The 22,639-nt window shown below is 47.4% G+C and overlaps 1 protein-coding gene across 5 annotated transcripts in view; it reads left to right on the plus strand.

Moving 5' to 3' along the window:
• Positions 1 to 22,639, plus strand: part of AK9 (adenylate kinase 9) — a 1,611,121-nt gene that overhangs the window by 1,224,948 nt on the left and 363,534 nt on the right. For all 5 annotated transcript variants that reach the window (XM_078648533.1, XM_078648534.1, XM_078648537.1 and 2 more), the window contains one exon: positions 4,082 to 4,295. In XM_078648533.1, the coding sequence (XP_078504659.1) occupies positions 4,082 to 4,295 (214 nt within the window). The remainder of the gene's footprint in view (positions 1 to 4,081; positions 4,296 to 22,639) is intronic.

Here is a 22,639-nt window from a genome sequence, read left to right on the forward strand (position 1 = left end):
CGGCAGGCCGTTCGTGATGTATATCCGGACTTCCCTGAGGAGTCTGCAACTCTTCGGGCGCTGCAGGTGCTGCTGGCAGGGGAGAGCCGCAAGGGGCTTATCACTAGGCTGTATTCCGCTTCCCAACGAGAGCACGAGTTTGAGGATCACACGGCGCGCCAGCGCCGGCAGGTCGCAATCGGAAGTTCAATCTCGATGGAGTTTTGGACGGCGTGCTGTCAACTCACAGGCTGACTTACAGCCAACTGTAACCTTAGGATCAATCACTTCAAATTTCTACAACAAGTATATTATTCACCTCTAAAACTTCATAAGTATGGCCTGAGAGACATGGCGAGCTGTGTGTGGTGTGGTACAGGGGATGCAGATTTTTATCATGTTGCATGGTTGTGTGGGAGGGTGTTTGCATTCTGGACTGAAGTAACTCGTATATTGTCGGAAGTGGTGCTGGAGCCTGTGGCCTGCGCGCCTGAGTTGTGTCTTCTGTGGTATGTGAAACAACTGAAGTCGGCTAATAGACGCCTTGTGGCGGTTTCCACTTTGCTTGCAAAACGGGCGGTGTCCCAGAGATGGGGATCGAGGTCAGCACCTACTATAAAATTGTGGCTCAAGGAACTGGACTATTGTAGGGACCAGCTACAAGTGTATGAGGAAGAGTTGCCGAAATCCTCCCGCACTAAAGATTTTTGGAGCCCCTTAATGGCTCATCCTAATTTATTCTGACGTGTTATGTTCCATGAGTTTTATTTATGTGTAAATTTCTATCATACTTTACACAGTCTAGGACTACGCTGCCCTTGGATTTAGAGCTGAGATGCCCTCTTTGTTTGTGCTGATACTCTCTGACTGTAATGGACCACTAAGCTGTGCATGTTCCTATTGAGTTGCCTTGATGGGGTGTAAGCAGTACACTTGTCGCCTGGTTGAGGGTGGTAGTTTTTTGGGGATCTTAGTTTTTTTCTTTGCTTCTGTATGCACAGCGATGCCTTTCAATTGTACTGTACTTGCTGGTTTCCACGAATGTACACTGTGATTGTTGCATATGGTGGCAATGGAAGTAAGATGTCTTTTGGTACTATCGAAAATCCAATAAAAAGTTAAAAAAATTAAAAAAAATTGAAAAAAGACTATTCTACCATTAAAATAAATGGAAACTGTGCAACAATGTAGTCTACATAGTTAAAAAAAGTATTAAAATATTTAAAGTGCTTTGTAAATGTATTTTTCTATAATAATATGAAAATTGTTTAATGAAATAAAGACATTTTTATAAATGATTAATTACTATTTTATAACAGCTTTCAAAAATATAATTTAAAAAGAATCTATGTGTGTTTTATTTTAGTTTTTAGGATGTCATATTATGTATAATTTTTAGATATTTTTGTTACTTGAAGTATACTCATTAATTAATATAAATGCAAATATATTTTAAAAGTAAAAAATTATTGTTTACCCAATTTACAAAATACTCCCAACTTAGGCTCCCTTAACCCTTAAAATTCACATCTTAGAAAATGGTAATATTTATTATTCATTATATTGATGGATGTGTTTAGAAAGTAATACTATTAGAGTACCAAACGAGTGTTTTTATTTAAAATATCATAAATTAACTACTCTTTCTTTTATACAATTAAAAAATACTCCCCACTCTGGGCCCCTAAACCGCCAACATAGTGTTCCTAAAAAGTATAATATAATTGATGAAATTGGTGAAAATGTTTACAAACTAATTTTTCCCAAAAATTACATGAGCATTTTTACTCAGAAATAATTACATTATTAATAATCCAATACTATTTTTTTTACAAAATTAACAAATACTCCCCACCCTGGGCCTCTAAACCTTTAACTCACTGCTCTTAGAAATAAATTACAGTGATATCATTTAAATCTATAGTATTCATTAAAGAATACTGCTCAATATTATTTATGTTAAAGTAACAAATGACCGAACCGAAAGACAAAAAACTACCCACAGTCAGCCCCTAAGCCCCTAGCATCCTACGGCTAAATACATAATTCATGTAACCTATGAGACAACCATGTTGTTTCAAAATAAATTAATTACAATTCATTTTGCCAATTTAATATTTAAATAGTAAGTATAATATTTGATTATAGGGTGGTACCTTCCCATACACCTTTTTTTATATATAAAAATAATAACCCCATAGCCCAAGTATTTATTTGCTCGAGTAAACCCACCCAACCACCCTTTTTACCATATTAAATTAGAATTAATGTTTACTCTTATAAGTATCAATCCTTAGATTTTCTTTGGGGTGGTTGGGGTAAACTCCTCAACCACCCCTTTTTGCATGCAAAATTAAATTAAAATCATTTTTTTTTCAACATATTATTTAAATTATAATCCCTATATTTTCTTATGGGGAGTAAACCTCCTGTCCTTCCCCATTTTCACATTTAAAAATAATAGCCCAAATATTTATTTTGGACTGTAAACCCGTTCTAACCCTACCTTTTTACTTTTTTTACCATATAAAGATAATAACCCAGAAACCCAAATATACTCATACACTTACCTAAACGTAGATTTCCATAGTAGCATGTCAGTAAAATACTGCGTTGTAGCGTCTCGCATTACAAAGTGCCATGCATTGTAATTATTGTACTGTAAATGTACCGTATAGTAATAAGTGTCCTGTAAATCTTTATATCTAATAGATATTGAATGCTATTACTCAGTCTATCCTTCAAAATCACTGACAGAATATCAGAAACACAAATACTGTGTGGACAGAATGTTATGTCAAACGTATAGTGGGCCAAAATATCGTGAAGGTAACTGCAAATAAGCAAGTATAGATTGACTATTCTTAGCTCCACATCTACATACTTTGAATATATATACATATATATTGTCAAGGATATGTGTAGTTATATTTAGTTCAACTTTGCTTACCTATAGAAACTAACCTTCACAATATTTGTGTCCTCAATATCCTTGAAATGATATGAGTCACACCATCCCTCATACTGGGGACCCTTGTCTATATCATAGATACTTTATTAGATAAACATTGATTTAGGTTGATAGCTGCCAGTAGCAGGTGCCAATGTTTGGTGATTATACTGAGTCAGTTATTTCTATTCACTGTATTGTGACAATAAATAAAGTACTTGGTTGAAATTTCCTTCTATATATGAATCAATAGTAATCATGTGGAAGCAGTCAACAAAGTCCCTGGATCTTGAGTCACCCAACTATATAGAGTGCTGCTGTACGCCACTACTTCCTTTCTGGGGGGTGCATTTTGATGGGATTACCACGACTACTTATATATGCTACTTGGCGAATTTATTTGTTAAACAGTGCTTTCGATTGTGTGTTGAGGTTAAAATGTAGTTTGAGACATCTCTGGTCCAACATGTCTCTGGGTTACATTTATTTTGACTGTCCGAGATCCGTGTATGCTAATGTGTTGGGAATTGGTAAGGCATAAGTGGCAGAATGTGCGGAGGTGGAGTTATCCTTAGAAAAGATTGTTAAGTTCCTTTGCTATATTTCTGATTCATACCTTGCTCCTGTTTCTTCACAACTCGCCTGCATCCCTACGCATTCCATTGACTTTCTGAGTGTTACTGCGACTTGAAAATCTGAGCAAACTGAGGGACATAGGGGCAGCAGCGCCATTTATACCCTCAAGATGTCTCCTCATAAGGCACAAATAACAATAGTTTGACGCCCTCGGAGGCTGAGGAAGGTAGGTAACTATTTCTTGCATTCTAAAAGATAAATGTGTTTTCTTTGACTATGCTCAGGATGATCAAATGATAGCAAATACGCAAGGTAGCATAATTTCCCTATTGAATATTTTTTTCTTAGCATTTCCTTAACCAGTGCTCTGTCTGTGATTGGGTGCGCTCTTGGAATCTTTTTATTGGAAATTTCTATAGAAAATGCTTCTAATAAAAGTGGTTATCAGTAAAGTGGTGTATTGTCGTGCTTAAAAAGAGGATGAGTGAATGTTGATATTTATAACAATATACGCATCCAACATGTTCACTATAATTGATAAGTGTCGACTTTCTTTTGTATATTCATATTTATCAGCTTTCTGTTGGAGATGTTATCAAAACACTACAGACGCCAGAAAATCCCAGTTTCCCTATGATCTTCCGTCAGTACATCTATTTCTTTTCAACCAAAGAAAATCGGGACATATTTATGAGAAATCCAGTGAAGTATCTCTACCAACCAAAACCCAAAGTATCAGTGCCTATTAGGATCGCAATTGTTGGGCCTCCTAAATCTGGGAAAAGCACAGGTAAGTCAAAACATTTCATGCATTAAATGCAGTGCTCAACGACCACCATTAGAGGTATCAGAACATACGACTATGAAATTCAAAATGCAACTCTTCCCTCGCTTTCGTAGGTGTAGAGTCACAAAATCAAGTAAAAAAGATATGGAAACCTACATAAACAATTGGACTGTTATTACTGAATAAGAGAAATATGTCTTTCCTGCGCTTATCCTTGGGTCCTTAATCCTTACCTTAAACAGTCTAGTCAATCCAGAGAAATGTAGGTTCTAATCAAAAACATCACAGGACATTATGACAGAATAGGTTATCAGCAAGATGTGCACATCATGGAATTGTTTTCATTTCAGTTTGATGTGAATAATCAGCTAATTTCCCACTTGACATTTTAAAGCCACTATCATGCCCATACAGCTCATTATCAACTCTTTAAGGCAGATAGACACATTTTTGATGCAACGCACAGCAGCAAGCAAAGTTGCTACGCTGCTTTGTGTAAAAAGGGAAGCAGCAAAAAATGCACCATATTAACTATGAGCGCTGCCTAACGCCAAGGCAGGCATCCTTGAACCATGCTGCAGGGGTTTCTAAATTGCAGGCAGGATTGTTTTTGGGCAGGAAGTGACACATTCCTGTATAAAACAATCCTAAATGGAGCTTTCCTGTTTCTATGTGAAAGATGAAATAACAAGGAAAAATAAAGATACTTCTCCTTGTTATGCCTCACTGGGGAAGGTGTAGCATTTTGATACATTTACCGGTTTACAAGTCTTCATAAATCTGGGAAAGCGCCAAAATCCATGAGTGGATGCATAGGAAGCCGCACAGGGGCCAAGGCAAACCGGATGGTTGGAGTGCCTGTGCTGAGCCCCTTCAAAAGCACAAGTGCGTTTGCTCACACAATTAATACACGGCTTGCTCTGCCCGTGGGAGGGAGCTCCACTTCTACATGCAGTAACCTGGCTGTTGAGCATGCACTGCGTGGGAGAGGACTGAGGCAAGATTACCCTTTCTTTCCTGACAGCGGGACACTCCGTGTGAAACAGCGGCTTCTACATCTTCTCGTCGCCTACTAAAGGTGTTTAATGTACAAGCGACTAATCGGACAAGAGGCGAGTTACCTACTCAAGGATATACTTTTACTCGCTGTTATGGACTACGTCTACCAGCAATCCTGGCAGACATCACGTAACCATGCCACACCCACTTAGGGCGGAACAATTCAAAAATGAAATAAAATGCTTTTGAATTACAACAGCGAGTCTTTACCTGCCTCTGTGTCAGTCCATGAAGAGGGGGCTTTGGCCCCGAAACGCGTTGGACTCAAGGTGAAAGAATTTAGATGAGAGGCTGTGAAGCCGCACGGGGGCCAAGGCAAACCGGATGGTTGGAGTGCCTGTGGTGAGCCCCTTCAAAAGCACAAGTGCGTTTGCTCACACAATTAATACACGGCTTGCTCTGCCCGTGGGAGGGAGCTCCACTTCTACACGCAGTAACCTGGCTGTTGAGCATGCACTGCGTGGGAGAGGACTGAGGCAAGATTACCCTTTCTTGCCTGACAGCGCGACACTCCGTGTGAAACAGCGGTTTCTACATCTTCTCGTCGCCTACTAAAGGTGTTTAATGTACAAGCGACTAATCGGACAAGAGGCGAGTTACCTACTCAAGGATATACTTTTACTCGCTGTTATGGACTACGTCTACCAGCAATCCTGGCAGACATCACGTAACCAAGCCACACCCACTTAGGGCGGAACAATTCAAAAATGAAACAAAATGCTTTTGAATTACAACAGCGAGTCTTTACCTGCCTCTGTGTCAGTCCATGAAGAGGGGGCGTTGGCCCCGAAACGCGTCGGACTCAAGGTGAAAGAATTTAGATGAGAGGCTGTGAAGCCGCACGGGGGCCAAGGCAAACCGGATGGTTGGAGTGCCTGTGGTGAGCCCCTTCAAAAGCACAAGTGCGTTTGCTCACACAATTAATACACGGCTTGCTCTGCCTGTGGGAGGGAGCTCCACTTCTACACGCAGTAACCTGGCTGTTGAGCATGCACTGCGTGGGAGAGGACTGAGGCAAGATTACCCTTTCTTGCCTGACAGCGCGACACTCCGTGTGAAACTGCGGCTTCTACATCTTCTCGTCGCCTACTAAAGGTGTTTAATGTACAAGCGACTAATCGGACAAGAGGCGAGTTACCTACTCAAGGATATACTTTTACTTGCTGTTATGGACTACGTCTACCAGCAATCCTGGCAGACATCACGTAACCAAGCCACACCCACTTAGGGCGGAACAATTCAAAAATGAAATAAAATGCTTTTGAATTACAACAGCGAGTCTTTACCTGCCTCTGTGTCAGTCCATGAAGAGGGGGCGTTGGCCCCGAAACGCGTCGGACTCAAGGTGAAAGAATTTAGATGAGAGGCTGTGAAGGCGCACGGGGGCCAAGGCAAACCGGATGGTTGGAGTGCCTGTGGTGAGCCCCTTCAAAAGCACAAGTGCGTTTGCTCACACAATTAATACACGGCTTGCTCTGCCTGTGGGAGGGAGCTCCACTTCTATACGCAGTAACCTGGCTGTTGAGCATGCACTGCGTGGGAGAGGACTGAGGCAAGATTACCCTTTCTTGCCTGACAGCGCGACACTCCGTGTGAAACAGCGGCTTCTACATCTTCTCGTCGCCTACTAAAGGTGTTTAATGTACAAGCGACTAATCGGACAAGAGGCGAGTTACCTACTCAAGGATATACTTTTACTCGCTGTTATGGACTACGTCTACCAGCAATCCTGACAGACATCACGTAACCAAGCCACACCCACTTAGGGCGGAACAATTCAAAAATGAAATAAAATGCTTTTGAATTACAACAGCGAGTCTTTACCTGCCTCTGTGTCAGTCCATGAAGAGGGGGCGTTGGCCCCGAAACGCGTCGGACTCAAGGTGAAAGAATTTAGATGAGAGGCTGTGAAGCCGCACGGGGGCCAAGGCAAACCGGATGGTTGGAGTGCCTGTGGTGAGCCCCTTCAAAAGCACAAGTGCGTTTGCTCACAATATATATATATATATATATATATATATATATATTAAGTTCCTCAAGTTGCCTTTCTTAGGAAAGCACTCACAGCAAGAGTTTTCAAAGCTTAATGTGTACGGCCCAGCCAGGCCGGGGATTGCACCTTTGCAGGATTCATGGCAAGTCCTGTGGCACGAGATGATTTTGCGCTACCTTGGAACAGCAAGATGTGCTTTACTTATGGGGGCACTTTTAATGGATGAACATTTGACTGAATAAAGAAGGTATGCTGCTTATAAATATACAAGTGTCCTTTGTTTCTGATCCACATGGGTTTAATTTGCACTCCAACTCCCGTGATGCAACATTTCAAATGCCCAGATGGGCATGATACTTAAAGAGGCGATAATCCATTGGTGAAGCTTTGAAACAATCACTGCAGAGCATGCGGCCTCTGAGGAAAGAGTCTATCTCTGAAACGCGTCAGGCGAGGCATGCGAAAAGATTGCATTTGTCTTTCATTTAAAGGTGCCCCTACGCTTTGAAAACTCTTGCTGTGAGTGCTTTCCTAAGAAGGGCAACTTGTGGAACTTTATATATATATATATATATATATATATATATATATATATATATATATTCACTGAAAAAAACATAGGTTTCAGGGCTGTTATAGTTAGCTGGACATTTCACATGTACAACACCATTTAAATTCCTCCAATGCACTGCTGATGCTGTCACATATTACATCATTCATGACATGGTCAGTGAAATCACTGATGACATCTCTGATGACATCTCAAATGACATCACTGATGACAACACTGACGACACCACTGATGCCATCATCCACGTGACAATCTGATACACCTCATTACTCAGTAGTATAACCTTTTATCACTCACTATAAAATACAAAGTACTATTTTTGAAACCATTGACACACCAATACAAGTTTCTAAACATCCACTCACTGATTCCTAGGTTTACACACCCATCTAATCTCTCACCTATAGATTCAGTCATACATGCTGTCATTGATCAATAGAACACTATCAAATGCACTTATACACCTAAATCGACATTGACACGCCAGCACACAACCTCCTTGGTTATGCAGTCATCCTACTCACTTATGCAAACAATTGAGCACACTTACATTCACTCAGCTACACACTTATACAAACACTACTTCATTTATTCATACAGATAGTAACTCATACTCAGTGTCTTATGAAATCTCTATTACAAGTATACAGTCATCCATACAGCCACTCAAACAAGCACTGACTCTTATGGATAGGTATTTATATACAACAACTGTCGCATACACTGCCTTTTATTTTTCTACTTCATTGGATATGTACCACTGACAGATATATTTGCTTATCAACACACCCATAAACACACTCACTCACCCAAACTACTGTTTCCACATGCACTCTTAACCTCATATACCTAGTGAATCATCTATTGACACATCTTTGCACAGTCACACACACCCCACCCAACCACACAAACACATTCACTCTCCCATACAAATACTCAGCCAACTAATAGTAACCAACTGATGCAGCAGCACCTAGTATATAATAGGGCAGGGGGATTAAAACTACATCTTAAAACGCGCCACAGGACGCGTTTGACACTGGTGAAGGGAGTGGGGGGCTGAGCTAAAGTGTGCAAACACACCCTGTGGTCGTTTTAATTTGGAGGATAAAGTCCCCCAGAATCCTGAGTGTCCCTTGGGTACAACTAGCCCATCAGGTATCTCTAGTTAGCACCACAAACCTGCGTTGCAGAAAAAATGGGCATGGCCTGGACCATCCCCTCTGCAACGCAGCGCAGTAGCGCTTATTGGAAGCACCTGGTCGACTAGTTGCCCCCATGGGCCCTCAGGGTTGAAAGGGAATTATTTCCCCAACTTAAAAGGGAGTGTTCGCACACATCACCTCAGGCCCCTGTCCCCTCCCTTCCCCACTGTGTAAACACGCCCTGTGGGCGTTTTAAGTTGGGAGATTAACTCCCCTTGAATCCTGAGGGTCCCTCGGGGCAAAGTAGCCCACTTGGTACATCCAGTAAGCACCATTGCAGAGAGGTGTAAAAAGGGGCACAGCCTGCACGACCTCTCTGCAACGCAGCGCTGTGGCGCTTACTGGAAGCACCTGGTGGGTTTGTTGCCCCAAGGGTCCCTAAGGATTGAAGGGGAATTATTTCCCCAACATAAAACGCGCCACACGGCGTGTTTGCACACGTCACATCAGGCCCCGTACCCTCCCTTCACCACTGTGTAAATGCGCCTGGTGGCCGTTCTAAGTTGAGAGATTACGTCCCCTTGAATTCTAAGGGTCCCTAGGGTCAAACAAACCCACCAGGTACCTCCAGTAAGCGCCATCCAGCTGCGTTCCAGAGAGGTGTAAAAGGGGGCCTTGCCTCTGAACACCTGTCTGCAGCGCAGCTCCCTGGCACATACTGGAGATACCTGTTGGGCTAGTTGGCCCTCAGGGACTCACGGTATTGAAAGAGAGTTAATCCCCCAACTTACAACATGTCACGGGGCGTGTTTGCACAGTGGTGAAGGAAGGTGGCGTGTCTGCAAACACACCCTGTGGCACGGTTTAAGTTGGGAATTAATTCCTCCTCAATCCTGAGGCTCCCTGTGGGCCAACTAGCCCACCAGGTCCCTCCAGTATGCGCCAGAGCGCTGCATTGCAGTGTTCAGAGGCCACGCCCCTTTTTACAACACTCTGCAACGCAGCTCCGTGGCGTTTACTGGAGGTACCTGGTGGGCTAGTTGGCTCCCAGGGACCCTCAGGATTGAGGAAGAATGAATTCCCCAACTTAAACCACGCCACAGGGTGTATTTGCACACATGAGAACTCAGGTCCCGCCCCCTCCCTTCACCACTGTGAAAACGAGCCACATGCCGCGTTTTAAGTTGGGGGATTAACTCCCCTTGAATACTGAGGGTCCCTGGGGTGCAACTAGTCCACCAGCTACCTCCATTAAGCGCCACAGAGCTGCGTTTCAGAGAGGTGTAAAAAGGGGCGTGGCCTCAGACACCTCTCTGCAACGCAGCCCCCTGGCGCATACTGGAGGTTCCTGGTGGGCTAGTTGGCCCCCAGGGACCCTCAGTATTCAAGGGAAATTATTTCCCCATCTGCAAACGCGGCAGGGGGCACGTTTGCAGAATGATGCTGGTAGGGGCCGGGGCCTCCGCCGCGATGCTGGTCTTTTTTTTCCTTTTTTTATGAAGGGGGCTATGCGGCCCCCCTTATTTTCCAATTTTACTGGCCCTGGTGACCTCATTCCCCAGGGCTTCACCCCTATTTTTTTTTATTAATCAAATTTGGAAGGGGCCGCGTGGCCCCCCTCCCAAGGCCATAATTGACCCCGGGGACCCCATACCCCGGGGCATGGCCATTTTCTTTTTTTAATTTAAATGGAGGGGGCTGTGGCCCCCCCTCCCAAGCCACTTATGGCCTGGGGACCCCATCCCCGGGGCCTGGCCTCTCGTTGGGGAATGTGGGGGGTCCCCAATCCCCCCACGGTCCCTCCGGCTCCCCACCTCCTGCGGGAGCCGGCACATTGCTATTCCACATGGGGAGCTGCTAAGACGCAGCTCCCCGTGTGGAAAAGCAATTTGGTTTGAATTTTGAAAGAGAGAGCAGGTTTTCCTGCTCTCTCTTTCAAAATTCAAACCAAGTTTGCTATGGCAGGGCAAAAGCTGTGAGGCTCCTGCCCTGCCATAGCAAAATACAGTGTCCAGGGGGTGGGCACCCCGGGACACTGTAGGAGCCGGCCCGGGGGGGTGGCGGTACCCAGGGCCACGACAAGGCTCCAGGAGGGGGGCCGCGTGGCCCCCTCCCACAATATACAAAGACCCGGGGTGGTAGTCCCTGGGGCTGGGGGGGCCCAATTTAAATATTTAGAGCCCGGGGAGATGGCGGTCCCACCTCCCCGGGCTCCCCATGAGCCCCCCACACAGGGTTTTTTATGTTAAAAAAGCCCCAGGGTGGCAGTCCCCAGGCCTGGGGGGCCTGAGAGACCCCCCACCTAATTCAAAGAAGCCCCGGGGTGGTGGTCCCCGGGGCTGGTTGGGGCCTGGGAGCCCCCCCACTTATTTTCAAGAAGCCCCGGGGGCGGCTGTCCCCGGGGCTGGGTGGGGCCTGAGAGCCCCCCCCCACTTAATTTGAAGAAGCCTCGGGGGGTGGCGTTCCCCAGGGCTGGGGGGCCTGAGAGCCCCCGCACTTATTCAGAAGAAGCCCCTGGGGTGGCGGTCCCCAGGGCCGGCGGGGGCCTGAGAGCCCCCCGGACTTATTCAGAAGAACCCCTGGGGGGGAGGAGGTCTCCAGGCTGGGGGGGCCTGAGAGCCACCGCACTTATTCACAAGAAGCCCCGGGGGTAGGCAGTCCCTGGGGCTGGTGGGCCTGAGAGCTCCCCGCACTTATTAACAAGAAGCCCGGGGGGTGGCGGTCCCCGTGGCTGGGGGGGCTTGAGAGCCCCCCTCGCACTAAATTTAAATAAGCCCCGGTGGTGGCGGTCCCTGGGGCTGGGGGGCCCCTCTGGGCCCCCCTTTTCATAATCAGTATTGCCCCCCGGGATTTGGCCACCCTGGGGGCTAATTACCAAGGAAGCGCGGAATGTCGCGCTTCGTTTTTCTTTTTTTTATCGCCAGGATCCGCGCACCCTGCGTGGATTTTGTCGCTTTTTGGCCTTGGGGATCCTTGTGGGATTCCTGAGCAGGCCTAGGGGGTCAGGGTGTTTCTACCCTGACCCCTTTGCGTGTTTGTCGCGTTTTTTTTCTGATAGATACATCTGCCGTGTGGATTCCTCACCTTGTGAATACCCCCTTGCGTCAGCAACATTCGGAAATTCTTTTTTCGTAGCCTCGCGCCGACGTGGACTCCTGACGTCATAGAGACACGACCTCGCTCGCGACTTCGCTGACGTCACCGACGCCTATAATAGGCCCACGCCGGCGTGATGACATCAGTTCCCTTTTTTCCGCGTCGTCGATGCTAACGGTTATCGGGAATCTCTGTAGCCAACGGATACTTTGTTGCCTATATTGTTACCTTTTCCTGTTTCTCTGTATCTTATTCTTCGAAGATGTCTTCTAAAAAGACCGGCTTCAAACCTTGCAGAGAATGTGGGAAAATGATGTCTATCACCGACCCTCACAGCGACTGCATCTGGTGCTTGAGCTCGGACCATGATGTGGATGACTGCTCTTCGTGTAAGAAGATGAACCCGAAGGCCCTGAGAGAGAGAGAGGCGAAACTCTTGGTAGCTAAGATGAAAGCTAGAAAGGAGAAATCATCGAGTTCTCGTTCTCGAAGGGCGAGGTCGAAGTCAGGATCGAGGTCGAGATCTGGATCCAGAGGGAGGTCATCATCGAAGTCGACTTCTGAACATGTTTCGAAGAAGAGGAAACATAAGAAGAGGAGACATGAGTCCCGACGTCATTCTGGTAAGGAGTCGGGATCGAGGTCGAGGTCACCGAAGAAGGTACGTTCGAAGGTGGTGACCGTTGATGCTTCGGATCCGGATCCTGAAGGTGAGGCCTCCCCTTCTGAGTCGAGGGCGCCGTCTCCGACTCCGATTCCGACTCCGGCTCCGAATCCGTCTCCGAATCCGTCTCCGGCGCCGTCTCCGGCCCGAGATGAGGAGGAGCCTCTTGAGGATGGGGATTCCGCGCCCTTAGGTGAGCCGAATCCGGGCGCTCCTCAAGACAGGCCTGAGGGTTTTCAACCACCCTTTCCTGCCCCAGGCCAAGACCCTTCTGCGTTTCTCAACGCAATGTACGGAGTATTTTCGAGGGCATGGTACCCCTCTGGTGCACCTTCGGGTCCCATGGGTCCCTTAGCTTTTAATTTAGGAGTCCCTCACTCCTACCCTCCAGCTCCGTTTATGCCGTGCATTCCGGCTCCGACGCCGATGTGGCATTTTCCGGCTCCACCGAAGCCGTCGACGCCGGTTCCGGCTTCGCCTGCTCCGAGTCGTCCTCGAACACATCCCTCTGAACCATCGAGTTCGGTTCCGACGTCGATTCCGAATCCGTCGGAGTCGATGGTGGATCCGGTGGCAAAGCCGGTCAAGATGAGATCCAGAAGAGAGGCTCAACGTCTTTTGGAGGAAAGGAGGTTCTTAAATTCACAATCTGACATTGAAGAAGGTGAATTAGATGAAGATGCTTTTGAGGAATTGGCAGACGCAGGAAGCCTGGATTTCTCTCCAGAGTGGGAGTTACCCTCAGGCTCTAGTACTCCTTCTAAGGACGTTCAACCCTATCATTTGATTATGAAAAAGGCTGCCAGTCTCCTTAAGTTGACTTTACCTACAGCAGAATTCAAGTCTAATATTCTGACTGAAGTATTACATTCTCCGAGTTCAGTAGTGGAACCTCTTCTTCCTTTCAATGATGCTCTGACAGAGCCCATTCTGGAGGTGTGGAAAAAGCCTTTGTCGTCTCCGGCTGTCTCTAAAAGTGTAGCCAGAAGATACAGGGTTGCCCCTGAGGATCCTGCCTTCTTAACCTCTCACCCTTCACCGGAGAGTTTGGTCATTCAGGCTGCATGCTCCAAAAAGAACGTTAGCGCTTTCCCTCAGGTTCCTTTTGAGAAGGAGGCGAAGAAGCAGGATCAGGTGGCAAAGAAGTCCTTCTCCTCTGCCAGTATGGCATTGAAATCATCGAATGCCACTTGCTTGATGGAGAGATATTTACATGCACTGATGGACTCTTTGAGTGTTCTTGTTCCAAAAGTTCCTGATGGCAGCAGGAAAGATTTTGAAGAAGTCATCTCTGAGGCTCAGGCGGCGGCTCGCCAGGTCATTCAGAGCGGTTTGGATACTGTAGACTCTGTGGCACGCATTATGGGCACTGCTGTAGCTACTAGGAGGTCTGCCTGGTTGAAATCTTCTGACTTTTCGGCTGATGTTCAAGCGACATTGTTAGATCTTCCTTTTGATGGTTCAGGCCTCTTTGTGAAGAAGGCAGATGCGGCCCTTGAAAGGTTTAAGGATAGCAGGGCGACTGCTAAATCCTTGGGTCTTCAAATAAGGGGCTCTTCATCTGGCAGAAGGTTTAGAGGTTTTGGCCGCTCTTCCTTTCGGAATTTCCGGCAAGGCCAGCAGCAGCAGCAGCAACAACAGCAGCAGCAAAACTCCTTGTACAGGACATATAGGGGAAAGCAGAGAGCACGTCCTCGTGGACGTCAGGCCTCTTCCTCCTCCACTTCCTCCAACCCCCCTGCCCCTGAGAAGCAGCCCTAGATCCGACATTCAGGATCATGTGGGTCCGGTTGGGGGCCGGCTTACCCATTTTCTACAGGATTGGGAATCGGTTACAACAGATCTTTGGGTTCTCAATCTTGTAGAAAATGGGTATGCCCTTCCCTTTCGGGAATTCCCTCCCAATTACCCTCCTTGCCAAGGGTATTGCACCGAGGAACATCTGTCACTTCTGCAGGAGGAAGTGTTGACTCTAATAAGAAAGGGTGCGATAGAGGTGGTCCCAGAGCAGGAAAGGGGTCAGGGATGCTACTCCCGGTATTTCCTGATTCCAAAGAAGGATGGCAGACTTCGTCCAATCCTAGATCTCAGGATCTTGAATCTCTATCTGAAGCAGGAGAAATTCAAGATGCTCACCCTTGCTCAGGTTCTTCAAGCGCTGCAAGAAGAAGACTGGATGGTGTCGCTCGACTTGCAGGATGCTTACTTTCACATTCCAATCCTGAAGTCGCACAGGAGGTATCTCCGTTTTACAGTGGGATCGCAGCATTACCAGTTTGCGGTCCTTCCGTTTGGACTTACTACTGCGCCTCGAGTCTTCACCAAGGTGATGGCAGTGGTGGCGGCTCGTCTCAGGAGATCAGGGATTCCAGTATTCCCTTATTTGGACGACTGGCTAATCAAAGCAGAGTCGTCAGAGAGAGTGCTCCATCATCTGCGAGAGACAACCCAGTTGTTGTACAGGTTGGGTTTTTCAATAAATGTACCCAAGTCTCACCTGGTGCCCTCCCAGCGCAACCTGTTCATAGGTGCGGTACTGGACACAACCGTATGTCGGGCATTCCCTCCCCCTCAAAGGATTCGCGACATACGGGAGATGATTCCTTTATTTTACAATGGAGCGGTCGTTCCAGTCCTGAAGGTCCTTCGCCTGCTCGGTCTGATGGCTTCATGCATTCTGTTGGTCAACCATGCACGCTGGCACATGAGGGCACTCCAGTGGTGCCTCCGCAGACAGTGGTATCAGCACAATGGAGATCTCAGGGAGTCAGTGAGGATCTCCAGAGAAGCTGCAGCGGATCTGTCTTGGTGGGGCGTGGAAGGCAATCTGTCCCAAGGAAAGCCTTTTCATCTTCCCCCATCGGTGGCCACGGTGATAAAGGATGCATCCACTCTCGGGTGGGGTGCTCATCTGGGGGATCTGGAGGTCAAGGGTCTTTGGTCTCCAGAGGAAAGGTTGCTTCACATCAACCTTCTAGAATTGCGGGCGATACATTTGGCGCTCAAGGCCTTCCTCCCTTCCCTTCGCGGTCGGTCTGTTCAGGTCCTAACGGACAACACGACCGCGATGTGGTACATCAACAAGCAGGGAGGAGTAGGGTCGCAGTGTCTCTGCAGAGAGGCTCTGCGTCTCTGGTCCTGGGTTCAGGACCATCAGATTTGTCTGATGGCGAATCATCTGGCCGGAGTGTTGAACGTTCGTGCAGACAGTCTCAGTCGGCAGTTCTCTGCCGACCACGAGTGGAGGCTTCACCCGGAGGTGGTTCACGACATCTTTCGGATGTGGGGGACTCCTCGGGTGGACCTGTTCGCCACTCGCGAGAATGCGCACTGCCTGTCATTCTGCAGTCTCCAGTATCCGATGCAAGGAGCCTTGGGGGATGCTTTTCAGTTGAGTTGGAGAGGTCAACTCCTTTACGCGTTTCCTCCCATACCCTTGATTCCTCGGGTTCTGAGGAAGATTCGCCAACACCGGGCCCAAGTCATATTGGTCGCCCCGGATTGGCCAAGAAGGGTGTGGTATACAGATCTACTCCACCTCTCCTCTCACCCGCCACTCCGTCTCCCTCTCAGGGCAGACCTCCTCTCTCAGATGGAGGGGCAGGTTCTACACCCCCACCTCCAGACATTGCACCTTCATGCCTGGAGATTGAACGGGGCAACCTGATTTCCTTTTCCCTCCCGCCTGAAGTTGTGGATGTCATCTTGTCAGCCAGGCGTGATTCCACTAAGTCCATCTATTCTTATAGATGGGCGAAATTTGTCTCGTGGTGTGGGGAAAAGTCTGTTGATCCATTGAAGGCCCATTTGTCTAATGTTCTCCAGTTTGCTCTTTCTCTGGCGCAGCAGGGGATTGCGGTTGCCACGGTGAAGGGTTACCTTTCAGCGTTGTCGGCTTTTCTCTGTTTGCCTGATCAGCCTTCTCTTTTTAAGTCTCCTGTGGTCTTAAGGTTTTTGAAGGGTCTTACTAATAAGTTCCCTCCTTCACCTTTTATTGTGCCTCAGTGGGATTTGAATCTTGTATTGACGTTTTTGATGGGTGCTCCCTTTGAGCCTCTCCATAAATGTCCCATGAGGCTTCTTACCCTTAAGACAGTCTTCCTGGTTGCAATAACCTCGGCAAGGAGGGTTAGTGAGCTTCAAGCTCTTAGTTCCAAGCCCCCTTTCCTGACCATTCATGCTGATCGAATGGTTCTTAGGACCAGGGCTGCTTTTCTCCCAAAGGTGGTGACTCCTTTCCACCTTGGTCAATCCATTACCCTTCCTACCTTCTATCCTCCCCCTCACCCTTCCAAGGAGGAAGAGAGACTGCACCGTCTGGACCCTAAGAGGGCGGTGTCCTTTTACTAGGATAGATCCAAGGACTTTCGCTTGGAAGACCAGCTCTTCGTTGGATTTGCTGGCTGCAAGAAAGGAAGAGCGGTCCATAAAAGAACTTTATCGAGATGGATCGTCCTCTGCATAAAGATCTGCTACTCTTTGGCCGGTAAGGAACCACCAGAGGGTATAAGGGCTCATTCTACAAGAGCTAAGTCTTCATCCTCTGCATTGGCTAGAGGTGTACCTGTGGAGGACATTTGTAGGGCGGCAACTTGGTCATCCCTCCACACTTTCGCGAAGCATTACTGCTTGGATACTGAAGTGAGGAGGGACGGTCATTTTGCACGCTCTGTCCTTCAGGATTTCCTGGTCTAGAAGAGTGGACACCCTCCTCCGGGAGTGGGGACTGCTGTGGGACTCTATTCACAAGGTGAGGAATCCACACGGCAGATGTATCTATCAGAAGAACAAGTTACTTACCTTCGGTAGCGCTTTTTCTGGTAGATACAATATCTGCCTGTGGATTCCTCACTGACCCACCCGCCTCCCTGTTGTCCACTCTTCTATGCCGGAGTTACTGTAATGTAATGTATATTTATTTTGTTGTCAAGGAAATGTTTCAATTGCTTTCCTGCTTTTGCTTAACACTGTGTGTTTTGCCTTGACTATTGTGTACTGTGTATACTATGTGCATTTCTACTGTCTACTGTCCGTGTGCCTCGATGGCACGGAAAAAAGGGCGGAACTGATGTCATCACGCCGGCGTGGGCCTATTATAGGCGTCTGTGACGTCAGCGGAGTCGAGATCGAGGTCGTGTCTCTATGACGTCAGGAGTCCACGTCGGCGCGAGGCTACGAAAAAAGAATTTCCGAATGTTGCTGACGCAAGGGGGTATTCACAAGGTGAGGAATCCACAGGCAGATATTGTATCTACCAGAAAAAGCGTTACCGAAGGTAAGTAACTTGTTCGTCACTGCTTTCTTGTGCCTCGGTTCTACCGAGGCACAAGATGGCTGCCAACACTTCCTGGTTTGGAGTGTTGACAGTCAGTTAGCATACAGCTCGTGCACGGCAGGGTGCGCGGATCCTGCACGGCCATAGATATATCTATGATTTTACTTTTGGTTTTCTCAGGAACTACTGAACGGATTTATACCATTTAACCAAAAGGCACGACTCTGAACTAAGGGCTACCTTTATGCCAAATTTGGTGTAATTCCGTTCAGCAGTTCGGGCTGTAGCTGCGACTAAAGGTTCCTATGTTAAATTGCATGGGGAAAACACGTTTTGGGACCCCCTTTTTTTCTCGGCCCCCGCTTGATGAATCACCCCAAGACTTTCAGGATAGGAGCGGACCGGAGCGCCCCACCAGTTTTGAAAATGTCACGAAGATTTGCCAACCAGAGCCAAAGTTATTCCAAATAGAATGTTGCGGATTTCCTATGGATAATAGGTTCTACCTATAACTACCTACTGGTGACCGCCAGTAGGTGATATATATATGTAGAAATATATATAGGTGTGTCATATATATACATCTTGTGGAGAAAATGTTATAAATTTATCATAATAGATGAATACCTATACAAGATTTAAATCTGTTGGGTGTCATTGTAACTTCTTTACAGTGCATTATGTAATCTTCCAGTGGACATTATGTTCTTCAAAATTCTTTATACCAGGGAGGTATTTTTGTTATCTTTCTTGGTGTACGGTTTATGTCTGCAGTTTTTGAGTTGATGTTCATTCATCTTGTCATAATGGGAATGAGTTATGAGAGTCTTCTCTTTGGATTTTATCAGGACAGTTTCTTCTCTAATATTTCTTTATTATCGTGAAGAATTCGGATTACATGGCTTCTGTTTTTTATTTGGCCCCTTTGGGTCAACAGGGTATCTTTACCCTTTGGGGCTAGAGGATAATGTCTGATAACTGACAGATGTTTCTGATAGATACATCTGCCGTGTGGATTCCTCACCTTGTGAATATCCCCCTTGCGTCAGCAACGTTTGGAAATTTTCTTCGTAGCACGCCGACGTGGACGACGTCACAGGAGCACGACGTCACCGACCCCATATCAGGCCCACGCCGGCGTGATGACGTCAGTTCCCTTTTTTCCGCGTCTTCGACGCTAACGGTTTTCGGGATCTTCTGCGATACTTAGTATCTAGCTATTGTCTTAAAGTTTCTGTTTCTCCTTGCGATTTGTTTCTTCATCGAGAATGTCGTCGAGGAAGACAGGATTTAAGCAATGTAGGTCTTGTGCTCGCATGATGTCTATCACTGACCCACATAAGGATTGTTTGTGGTGTCTTGGTTCGGTTCACGACGTCAAGAATTGTAGTTCCTGTTTTAAAATGAACCCAAAGGCGCTTCGTGAGCGTGAAGCAAAGCTACTTCTCGCGAAGGTAAAAGGACAAGATACTGGAAGGTCTTCAAGGTCAACGTCGAGACTCTCGAAGTCGAAGCATAGGTCTCGATCGACGTCGAGATCGGCGTCGAGATCCAGAGCGGGTTCGAGATCCAGAGCGGAGTCAAGATTCAGAGCGAAATCGAGGTCCAGGGAGCGATCTAGGTCTGGATCCAAGTCGGCTTCGGGTCACGCTTCGAGCTCCTCGAAGAGAAAACACAAGAGGAGGAAGCACAGTTCAAAACATCATTCAGGGAAGGAATCTTCTGATTCAAAGAAAAAGTCTCATAAACACCATAAGGACTTTGTTTCTCCTTCTCCTGCTTTGTCAATCGAAGGTTCTCCGACTCCGGAACCGGAACCGGATCCGGTATCTTTACATCCTTCGGAACATGAAGAGGAAGAAGAAGTAATTCCTCAGACTCCGGCTCCGATGGAGACTCCTGTGGACCCAGAAGGTCAGGGTGAACAGGTGTCGGAACGACCTCCGTTAGAACATCCGGTAGGTTCGTACCCTCCCTTTCCTGGTCCTGGTCAGGACCCCTCGCATTTTCTCAATGCGATGTTTGGAGTGTATTCCAGGGTGATGTACCCCGCTGGAGCACCTGTTGGTCCCATGGGTCCATTATCGTACAATTTGGGCATTCCTCAGTCGTACGCCCCAGCTCCATTTATGCCTTTTATGCCGGCGCCTCTTACACCTTGGCTCGGTACGGCGCCACCGAGGTCTTCGACTCCGCATGCGGCTTCGCCGACTCCGGATCGACCTCGTAGTTTGGATCGAGGTTCCACACCTGTCCGTGAGTCTCATCTTCCGGCTGCCCCGACTCCTCGCTCGACATCGAATCCGGCTCCGTCGGAGTCGTTACCGAATCCGCCGACTTCGATTCGAATAGAGTGGTCGAGACGAAGGGCTCAGCGTCTTCTTGAACAAAGGGAAGATGAAGATTCAGATGTGGAAGAAGGTGAGCTTCCTGATCAGGATGATGATTTTGAAGACCGTCGTGATGCTAGTGGTCTGGAGCTCTCTCCTGAGTGGGGTCTACCTTCGGCTTCTGATGCTCCTTCTAAGGATGTGGCACCCTATCACGTTGTTATTAGGAAGGCTGCTGATCTTCTCAACTTGAAGCTGCCCACAGTTGAGTACAAACCCAACATCCTTACTGAAGTTTTACACTCTCCCTCTTCTATTGTTGAACCTACACTGCCGTTCACTGATGCTTTAACGGATCCAATAAAAGAGATTTGGAAGAGACCGTTGTCTGCTCCTGCAGTTTCGAGAGCTGTTGCAAGGCACTATAGGGTGGCTCCTGATGACCCTGCGTTCCTTTCTTCACACCCCTCTCCAGAAAGTCTTGTGGTGCAGGCGGCATGTTCTAACAGGGCTGCTGGCTCTTTCCCTCAAGTACCAGCGGACAAAGAATCAAAGAAATTAGATCAGTCTGCAAAGAAGACTTTCTCTTCAGGGAGCATGGCTCTTAAATCATGTAATGCTACTTGCCTTTTAGGAAGGTATGTGCATGCGTTGATGGATTCAGTGAAGCAGTTATCACCCAAGCTTCCTGAGGAAGATAGAAAGAACTTTAATGAGGTGGTATCTGACACTCAGGCTGCTGCACGCATGGTCATTCAGAGTGGCATGGACACTGTTGATTCTGTTGCCAGGATTATGGGCTCTTCTGTTGCGACCAGGAGGGCTGCGTGGTTAAAGTCCTCTGATTTCTCTGCGGATGTGCAGTCTACGTTGCTGGACTTACCTTTTGAAGGGACTGGCCTTTTTGGTAAAAAGGCGGATGTAGCCTTGGAAAGGTTTAAAGATAGCCGTGCCACTGCAAGGTCTTTGGGTCTCCAGATGAGAGGGTCGACAACTAGAAAGTTTAGAGGATTTGGTAGATCCTCTTTTCGTCCCTTCAGGCAAGGCCAACAACAACAGCAGCAACAGCAGAACCCTCTATATAAGTCCTATAGGGGTAGACAGAAGGGTCGTGGACGTGGACGTCAAGTCTCCTCTTCCTCCACTTCCTCCAATAATGCCCAACCCCCACCCGCATCAGCAAAGCAGCCCTAGATCCACCATTCTGGATCATGTGGGGCCAGTAGGGGGTCGGCTTACTCATTTTCTACTTGATTGGAAATCGGTTACATCAGATCTTTGGGTTCTCAATCTCGTAGAGAATGGGTATGCACTTCCTTTTCAGGAGTTCCCTCCCAATTACCCTCCTTGCCAAGGTTATTGTTCAGAGGATCACCTGCTTCTCCTGCAGGAAGAAGTCCTGGCTCTGTTCCGAAAGGGTGCAATAGAGGTGGTTCCAGAGCAGGAGAGGGGTCAAGGGTGCTACTCCCGGTATTTCTTGATTCCCAAGAAGGATGGCAGGCTTCGGCCAATCCTGGATCTCAGGATTTTGAACCTCTATCTCAAACAGGAGAAGTTCAAAATGCTCACCCTTGCTCAGGTTCTTCTGGCGCTGATGGAAGAAGACTGGATGGTGTCGATCGACTTGCAGGATGCGTATTTTCACATCCCCATTCTGAAGTCGCACAGAAAGTATCTCCGTTTTACGGTGGGATCGCAGCACTACCAGTTTGCGGTCCTTCCGTTTGGACTTACTACTGCGCCTCGAGTTTTCACCAAGGTGATGGCAGTGGTGGCTGCGCATCTCAGAAGATCGGGGATACCTGTGTTCCCCTATCTGGACGACTGGCTGATCAAAGCGGAGTCGCCGGAGAAGGTGCTCCATCATCTGCAGGAGACAACTCAGTTGTTGCACAGGTTGGGTTTTTCGATCAATGTACCCAAGTCTCACCTGGTGCCCTCCCAGCGCAACCTGTTCATAGGTGCGGTACTGGACACTACTGTATGTCGTGCATTCCCTCCACCTCAAAGGATTCACGACATACAGGAGATGATTCCTTTATTCTACAATGGAGCGGTTGTTCCAGTCCTGAAGGTCCTTCGTCTGCTCGGTCTGATGGCTTCTTGCATTCTGTTGGTCAGTCATGCACGCTGGCACATGAGGGCACTCCAGTGGTGCCTCCGCAGGCAGTGGTATCAGCACAACGGAGATCTCAGGGAGTCAGTGAGGATCTC

This window comes from Lissotriton helveticus, chromosome 6, assembly GCF_964261635.1.
Source record: "Lissotriton helveticus chromosome 6, aLisHel1.1, whole genome shotgun sequence".
Taxonomy (NCBI): domain Eukaryota; kingdom Metazoa; phylum Chordata; class Amphibia; order Caudata; family Salamandridae; genus Lissotriton; species Lissotriton helveticus.